This window comes from Bos grunniens, chromosome 11, assembly GCF_055505025.1.
Source record: "Bos grunniens cultivar Pamir isolate PY7600 chromosome 11, Bosgru_T2T1.0, whole genome shotgun sequence".
Taxonomy (NCBI): Eukaryota; Metazoa; Chordata; class Mammalia; order Artiodactyla; family Bovidae; genus Bos; species Bos grunniens.
In genome coordinates this window covers 104,981,136-104,989,946 of record NC_141175.1, presented here as the reverse complement: position 1 = coordinate 104,989,946, position 8,811 = coordinate 104,981,136, and the positions used below count along the sequence as shown (strand labels likewise).

Here is an 8,811-nt window from a genome sequence, read left to right as displayed (position 1 = left end):
GAGACTCCAGGAAGGCCTCACAAGTCAAAGGTGGCAAGGGCAGGGCCTGGTTGTAACTTTAAGGCTGGAGCTATAGGCTCATCCTGTTCACCTGCTCAGCAGAACAGAGTCCACAGGCCTGAGCGCCCAGGCCCCTCTCACTGCAAGGCCAGGGTGTGCCTGTGAGGGATAGGAAGGCATGGCCCCAAGCCCCTGCATCCTGACCAGCTCCCAACCCTGCTCATTCCTGCTGATGGCAACAAAGGGGACGTACACGTTATGAGATCACTCATGAGAGACAAAGTTTATTTTGATATCTCAGAAATTGCAAGGCAGTAAGCACAAGAACAGTGCACTCTGAAGGGTCCGCTCGACTTCAGATGCACAGTTTTGCTGGGATCTCATGACTGCCGGGCAAGGAAGGTGGGGCAGCTGACTGCTGATCCCCTTTACAGAGGACTTGTTTTTAATTAATTAGTTTCTATTTATCTCTTTACTTGTTTATGTATGGCTGCACTGGGGTTCTGTCACAGTGCACGGCTCTTGGTTGCTGAGAGCGGGCTTTCTCTATTTGTCGTGAATTGGGGCTGCTCTCTAGTTGTGGTGCAGAGGCTTCTCGTTGCGGTAGCTTCTCGTGTGGAGCACGGGCTCTAGGGCGCATGGGCTTCAGCAGTTGTGGCTCAAGGGTTCTAGAACGTGTGGGCTCAGTAGTCGCAGTCCAAGGGCCAAGTGGTTCCACGGCATGTGGGATCTTAATTCACAGACCAGGGATCGAACTGGTGTCTCCTGCATTGGCAGGCAGATTCTTAACCACTGAACGACCAGGGAAGTCCTCAGAGAACTTGTAGAAGTGACCTAGCTTCCCTACAGACTGTGAACATTCTACCAGGTAGACAGAGGCCAAGATAATGGAGTCGAAAGGCCCTGAGCGCCCCTCCCCTTATGAGTACACCAAAATGTGGGGTTACTAGTGGGGAGAGGGAACAGGGGAGAGGCAATTTAGGGGTAGGGATTGAGAGGTACAAACTACTAGATATAAAGTAAGCTACAAGGATACATTGCGCAACAGGGGAATATAGCCAAGAGTCTTATAATAACGACAAATGGAGTATAACCTTTAAAAATTATGACTAAACAGTACATCTGTAACTTATACAATATTGTACATCAACTATACTTCAATCAAAAAAAAAAATTCCACCCAGCTGCTCCCTGCATCTGGTCCAGGCTCCTCAATACCCTAGGTGGGCAAGGCTTCACCAGACACGCACATATGCCTTAACTTCCTCAGGCATAAAACCAGGGATCAAGCCTCCCTGTCTACACAAAGGCCCTTCTCACTGACACAGGTGGGTTCTTGGAACTCCTTGGACTTAGGTGTACCACGGGTTGCCAGGTCCATGGTGGCTGAACCCCAAGGCTAGTTAAAAGCCTCGGCACATAGCAATGAATCTGGGACAAAGCAGAGGGGCGAGATCCTGGCTGGCCCATTGCCAGCCACCTTCTCCAGCCAGGGAGGTAGTTCCGGTGTGGGCAGAAAAGGGCGTCTCCTGGCTCCTCTGGCCCTAACTTGCTGAGCAGGGGTAGAGCCATTGTGACCTTGAGCCGTCTCTCCGCCACGCCTGCTGCTGACCAGCATCGCCAACTCCTCTCCATAAGGACGGCAGAGCTGCACCTCCTCCGTCGGCAGAGGCCGGGCTCAGAGCTCTGCACCTATACCAGGAGGCCATCTCCAGCACCCAGAACAAGAGGGTCCCAAGCTGGGGCCACCGCCTTGATCTCCCAGCGACACATGGGGCATCTGGCCGTGTCCCTGAAGACCCTCCAGGCACAGGAGCTGCAGAAGTGTGTGTGGCCACAGGGGACTAGGCAGGTGTTGGCAACCTGGTGGAAGCAGATGGCACACTCTTCTCCTGCTAGGGCAGGGAAAGGGGACAACACAGGTCAGGGGTGCCAGGGGGCCATGAGGGGGCAGCCCACTCATATCGCCACAGGACAGAGAAGTACGTGGTCCGAGTATGAAGAAGACTACCTCATAAGAGAATGCTCATCATGCAATCAGTGGAAAAGGTTAGGAAGAAAATTGTCAGGCCCATACATGCACAGCATAAGATTCCAATTTAGAAAAAAGGAAAACAAGCACAGATAATTCCCCATGTGTGGTGTGCTGTGCTTAGTCACTTCAGTGGTGTCTGACTCTGCGACCCCATGGACTACAGCCTGCCAGGCTCCTCGGTCCCCGGGATTCACCAGTCAAGAACACTGGAATGGGTAGCCATGCCCTCTTCCAGGGGATCTTTCCAACCCAGGGATCAAATGCATGTTTCTACCATCTCCTGCATTGGCAGGCAGATTCTTTACCACAAGTGCTACCTGGGAAACACCCTCCTCCACTCCCGCCCGTATATATATATATATGATTACAAATACCAGGAGGAAATCTACCTAATGGGCAATGTGAAGTTTGGGAGGTGTGTGTGTGTTTTTTTTTTTTTCACTTCCTTTTTTATCCTTGAATATGTATTTTATTTCTGCTTGGCAAAGTTTTTTTTTTTTTTCCTGTGAACAGGGAGTGCTCTTTTAAAAGCAGGCACACAAAATAACATCTGTTCATGAGTGTGCCTGGTAACTTATGAAGCCAGCCAACGTCCTAGAAGGCAAAACTGTTACATGGCTTTTAGGTTTCGGCCTAGAGCTGTGGGAGACTTGATGGCATTTGGGAAGACATAACTGAGTTCCCAGGGCTGGGGTCTCACCCAGCTTCCCTAGCTCTGGAGCCCTGGGGAGTCCCTGGCGCTCAGGGAAGCCACTCACCTTTGGGCCCAGGCAGAGCCTCATCACTGAGGCCCCTTGGCGTCGTTGTGGGGAAGCCGTTGGCTGTAGGATCTAAGGCAGAAAGGGAAAGTCAAGACCTGGGGAAAGCAGTCAGGGTGTTTCCATTCAACCCACCTCCCCAGTCCCTGCCTCCAAAGCACAGCGTCCACCTCCTTTCTTCTCTGGGTTGCAGTGCTGCAGCTCCAAGCCGGGGTCCAGCCCTGTCCTGGCCACCCCTTTACCAGTGGGACCCAGCAGAGAATTTGTGGACCTGCAGCTTTTCCATCCTAATCCACGTTTCCTTCAGACAGCTCCTCTCTGCCCCACTGCCACTGCCTGAGCAGAGATCTTCAGCATCAGTCACCGCCCCCAAACCGGGTGTGCAACAGAATCCCCGAGGAGGTGGGAAAACAGGGCCTGGGCCCTCCGGGCCACCGAGTCAGGGTCCCCAGGGATGAGGCTCGAGCAGCTGTGACAAGCAGTTTGAAAAGCAAACACACGGGGCGGTGGGGACTGGAATGCTTGTGCAGGCCCCTGGAACACTGCCCAGGCATGCCAGCACTTCTGTTTATGAGTCTCCCTGTATCCCTTGCTCCTCTGAAATCCACTCTCCTTTCAGGTGGTCCTCATTTCCCCACTGGGTGCCTGAACATCTCACCTTTGCCCCCACCAGGCTGCCTTCTTGCCCACCTCTAACTCGCACACTTATGTTCCCTTTGTTGCCAACCCGTGTCTGCAGCACACTTCTACTTTGACTGCAAAACCCAAACCACCCCGAATATATTTTTTTTGTAAATGAGACCAGCCCTCTAACACATAGGGGTCCCCAACCTCCGGGATCTGTTGCCTCATGATCTGAGGTGGAGCTGATGGAATAATAATAGAAATAACGTGCACAAGAAATGCAATGCGCTTGAATCACCCCGAAACCATTTCCCTCACCCCTCCTGTGGAAAAGCTGTCTCCCACGAAACCGGCCCCTGGTGCCACAAAGTAGGGACTACTGCTCTGACACATGTTTGGGGTGCTGGGCATGCCTTCTCGTTCTTCAAAACAGGGTTGCCCTCCCTATGACTGGGGCTGGTCCCCAGCGAACATCTTCATACCCCGACAGAAGCTGATGGAAAAACTCCATATGAAAGAAACAACAGTTCCCCCGACTCTCTATGCGGGTGAGGTACCATCGGAGCCGCCGCCTCCCCCGCCCGCATTCCCAGGGACGGTGCCTGGGTCCCCAGCCCTGGCCTCACCTAGCAGCTCGATGGCCTTGGCGGTCCCGTACAGGTCCATCACGGCCCAGAGCGGGGCACCCATGAGCACGCCCTCGCGCAGCCGCCGCTGGGGCCCCGAGTTGACCTGGGCGAAGATCTGGCCCCGGCGGTTCACCCAGAAGCGCACCACGTCCCCCGGGCTCGCGCGGCCGTCAGGCAGCATGGCCGCCCAGGTCTGACTCTGCTGCTCCAGGTCCGGGCACAAGAAGGGCGGCAGGCTGGGCGCGGACACGCGCGCGGGGTCCAGGCGCGTGAAGCCCACGCGGAGGCCGCCCAGCCAGCCGTGCTCGTGCCACAGCAAGCGCAGCGCCACGCGCTCTCCCGGCCGCACCGGCCGCTGGCTGAACACGATGCCGTCGTGGAACGTGGCGCGCCTGTACGCGGTGCTCCGCTCAGCATCCAGGCGCACCTGTGCGCCCACCGCCTGGGCATGGAAGCGCAGCGCCTCTCGGGGAGACTCGGCATCTGCGGAGGGGGCGGGGGCGTCAATGCAGGTGGGCTGGAGCCCTCCCCACCAGGGGAAAGGGGCATTTCCACCAACCCATGTCCCTGGGGACACTGTCCCTGCTCTCCCCCCATCCCCACTCCAGAGACCTTCTTAGAACCAGTGGGGAACCCGCTTTGCCTTCTGGGATCATAGTTCTCTCCTGACTCTTGCCAAGCCTCAGTTTCCCTCCCTTGCTGCTGCTTAGTCAGAGTCCTGTCCGACTCTTTGAGAGCTATGGACTGTAGCCCACCAGGCGCCTCTGTCCATGGAATTTTCCAGGCAAGAATACTGGAATTGGGTTGCCATGGGATCTTCCCAACCCAGGGATCCATTCCTGGTTTCCTGCATTACAGGCAGATTGTTTACCACTTAAGCCACCAGGGAATCCCTCCCTCCCTTAGGGATGTTGTAAAAATTAAAGGAACTGTTGACGATCTGGATACCTGGTGATGGTTGTTATTGCCATTAACTAAAGAGAGCAGGTTGCTTTTGCTTGACACATGCATTTATACGTGTATCACTCACACATTTACACGTGTATAGCCCGTCTGTATCTAGAAACAGGCTGAGAGGAGATGGGCTGGCATGCTGTTTGTGGTCGGCTCTAATTCTGCAGGGTGGGGTGGGGGGTGGGCGGCGGCTGAGTTTTCCAGTCTGCTTGTGTGACTTTCTGACTTTGCCACAGAGAACCGGCCTCACCCCCAAGTAAGAGTGACTTCTCTCATCCTGGGAGAGAAAGAAGGAGCCTGCTGCTGCTGCTAAGTCACTTCAGTCGTGTCCGACTCTGTGCGACCCCAGAGATGGCAGCCCACCAGGTTCCCCTGTCCCTGGGATTCTCCAGGCAAGAACACCGGAGTGGGCTACCATTTCCTTCTCCAGTGCAAGAAAGTGAAAAGTGAAAGTGAAGTCGCTCAGTCGTGTCCGACTCTTCTCGACCTCATGAATTGCAGTCCATCAGGCTCCTCCGTCCATGGGATTTTCCAGGCAAGAGAAGGAGCCTGGTAACTCCCAAAGTAGTGACGGTGTGAAACCCGGAAAAGGGGTCCCAGCTCAGCCCCTCAGAATTGTGAGCTGGGCCCAGCCAAGGCCTGGGTACGCTTTGAAAGCAGGGGACTTCCTGACTTGCCTCCACTTGGCAGCTGGGACGGGAAAGCTCCCTGCTGGGCAGCCCTTCCTCTCAGTCCCAGAGGCCTGAAGGAAGCTGGTGGAGCTTCCTGCCCCAAGAAGGGCGCTTAGCCAGCTCCGCAGGCCTTAGCTCTCTCCCTCTCCCCTCCTGACCCTGCTTTCTCTGGGTTGGAGGAGGGAGGCTGAAAATATAAAGAGATGAATTCAATCAAAACTTGAGCCAGGGAACTTCCCTGGTGGTCCAGTGGTTAAGACTCCACGCTTCCAGTCAATGCAGGGGGCACACAATCCCTGCCCTCCTCTCTGACACGCATATGTTTGCAAGGTGTCAGCCAGGCACCAGGAGGGGAGGCTCGATTTGGTCAGGCACACCCTCAAGGTCACAGCGAGTCCATCCCTGACCTCCACCGGCTCTGGGAGCAGTGGGGCAGGAGCCAAAGACTCGACTGATGGGATTGCTGGGTGCGTGCGTCCCTCAGCAGGGCAGCGGGCCCTGAGGACCCTAGGAGCAGCAGACCTAGTCCTCTACAGGAATTTGACAGTTTGCAAAGCTTACCCCTGTCTCAGGAGTTTCCCACTGGCCCGTGGGGGCTATGTCCTCATGTCACCAGTTAGAGGAGGGAGGCCGAGGGGGTCACAGTGCTGCACAGGACACCAGGGCCCAGCGGACTGTGCTGCTTCTCCCAGCTGCCCGTCCGGGCTCCACTCACTGTCTCAGCAGTGGCCTGAGTGTGGCCCTCGAAAGGCACACAGGGCTCCTTGGGGGTCAGCCTTTCCACATGTGAGGTCCTGTACGACTGTGTTAGTTGTTCACGGCAAAAAGCCAAGGTTGAGTGGCAATGACAGCCACCCGTGTACTGCCAGTCTGGCAGAACTGCATCTGCCCACGGGGCCCCTTCCTCTGCTTTGCACGGGGCTCTGTGCCTGAGTTTGGGGCTGGCTCTGGATAGTACCCCTTCTTCAAGGCTGGCTGGCAGGGCTCCTCCCGTTCTTTGACCCAGATGACCCAGTCCAGCTTGCTCCTGGGTTGGGGCGAGGCAGAGGTGGGCACTGGCCAAGTGTGGCCCTGCAAGTAGGCTTGTCCCCAGCCAGCTGGGCAGGGAGTTCTGAGCATTTTATGCCTGCAGGTGGCTATTCTCATCAGCCCCACTTTCAGGCAGCATCCTGAGGCTCCTGAGGCGGAGTTGCCCATGGGGGACCCTCCCCAACTACTCCGCCTGCCTCCCCTAGGCCCCCACTGTGCACTGGCTTGGCAATAAGGGCCCCCTGGGTGGCTGGGGAGCAGGGAGCACAGTCATGGCCTTTTGGGTGTCCTGCCCTCTGGACAGGCGGATTCCAACCAGAGAATTTGCAGCAAGGCTCTTGGAATGTAAATGACCAGGCTCAGTGAGGACCTCCCCAGATCTTCATCTTCATCCTCACACCCCTCCAGTCACCAAGCCTCTCCTGACACCTATCAAGTGCCTTACAGACTCCCGGCCACCCGCCAGGGAAGCACTCGGAGGAAACTGAGCTCAGGGAGGTGGTTGTGCAGCTGGAAGTCAGGGAGCCCCGGCCCAGCTCCTCACCCTGCATCCTGCGCTGCCTCCATGGCAGCAGCACTGCCCGGAAATCCAAACACTAGCTGCTGCTGCAGCATTGGCAGTGGTGGCTTGGCCCACCCCAGCCCCTTGATCCAGGTGCCCCCTGCTGCTGGTGCCCGGGAACCTAGGTTACTATGGTTACTACGGAGTCAAGAGCTATGGGTCCTTCTGCTTGGGAAGGAGCAGAGTTCAGGCTCTGGGAGCAGGGATGTGTGGTCCAGATCTCTAGTAGTCGTAAGAGACCCAGCTCTCCAATCCCCGCCCCACACACTAAGGCAAAGTTGTGACCTCAGGTGAGACTGGCAGAGAGCCACTGAGCCTGGTGACCCTGTGGTCTGTGCTTCTGGCAGCTCTGTAACCGGCAGGATGGGGGCATTGGCCCCCAGCCTGCGGATGAGGAAACAGCCTCCAGGGAGAAGTGACTGGGCAGAAAAGGTCCCCACAGCTCTGTGAAGGCGAGCTGGGACCCTGGTCTTCCACCAGGCCCCCTAAACTCTACCCTCTTTCCCATCCCAGCCAGTCTTCTCTCGCACAACAGGATCTGAAAGGCAAATGGGTCATAAGGGTCTTTGCATCACTTCAGGGATTGTGGCCCGAGTTCCTCGGCCTCTATTGGGTTCTTGCAGAGAAAGGAAGTTTTCACTACCTCCCAGCCTCATAACAGCTCACTGCCTAGGGCAGCCTGGCCTGGATCAGAAACTCCTTCTGAGCAATATTTCCACTGACTATACCTCTATCTCCTGAGTCTTCCACCGCAGAAAACACAGAGCACCCCTCTGCTCTTGTCCTTCTGGTCCAGGCACAAAGCTCAGGGCTCGCACTTACCAGCCTGAGAGCAGATCTGGGCCCCCATCCGCCTGGGCTCCTCAGGCATGGGTCCTTGGATCTGAAGAAGGCCAGGGGACAGGTTTCCCAAAGATATTCGGCAGGTCCCTTTGTCATGCGGCCAGGATCATATTACAGCGTTGATGATTAATTAGAGTTTGCAGGGAATTTCCTGACGACTTCTGGTCTGCAACAGGCCGGTGCAGCTGGCTGGCCCGGAGGAAGCGGGGACTCAGGAGGATGGCCGAGGTCGAATGTGGAGGAGCCTTCTCTCTTGTTTCTGACCAGTTGCGACCAACCAGCTGTGCATTATTATTGCCTGAGTCGTGTTAATGAATACCTGTACCCAGACCTGCCCCCAGAGACCTTGATTCCAGTGGCCTGGGGTGGAGCCCTGCATCAGCCTTGTTTAAAAGCACCCCCAGGGACTTCCCTGGCTGTCCGGTGGTTAAGACTCTGTGCTTCCACTGCAGGAGACACAGGTTTGATCCCTTGTCAGGGAACTAAGATCCCACATTCCGTACAGTGAGGCAAAAAAAAAAAAAAGTAAAATAAAATAAACAAAAACCAAAATAATAAAAGTACAAGCACCACAGCTGATTCTAATGTACAGCCCAGGGTAGAGAGAGATTCACTGCTACTGACCTCAGTATACAGGAGGTGCTTGTTTAATCAGTGTTGGTGAAGTGGGCTGAAATGAATTAACTGCATTCCAGGACCTTCAAAG

The 8,811-nt window shown here is 55.7% G+C and overlaps 1 protein-coding gene across 5 annotated transcripts in view; it reads right to left on the bottom strand.

The window, feature by feature from the left end:
* Positions 1-256: 256 nt before the first annotated feature.
* NEURL3 (neuralized E3 ubiquitin protein ligase 3) overlaps positions 257-8,811 on the bottom strand; it is a 34,377-nt gene continuing 25,822 nt past the window's right edge. Inside the window, exons 1-4 of one of the 5 annotated variants that reach the window (XM_086328201.1) lie at positions 8,085-8,418; positions 4,044-4,529; positions 2,794-2,865; positions 257-1,892 (exon numbers count right to left, since the gene is read on the bottom strand). In XM_086328201.1, coding sequence (XP_086184327.1) covers positions 1,693-1,892; positions 2,794-2,865; positions 4,044-4,529; positions 8,085-8,133 — 807 coding nt within the window. In that variant the 5' untranslated portion in view covers positions 8,134-8,418 and the 3' untranslated portion in view covers positions 257-1,692. Of the gene's footprint in view, positions 1,896-2,793; positions 2,866-4,043; positions 4,530-8,084; positions 8,419-8,811 lie in introns of those variants that run through there. The other 4 variants (XM_086328200.1, XM_086328202.1, XM_086328204.1 and 1 more) reach the window with 4 other exon arrangements.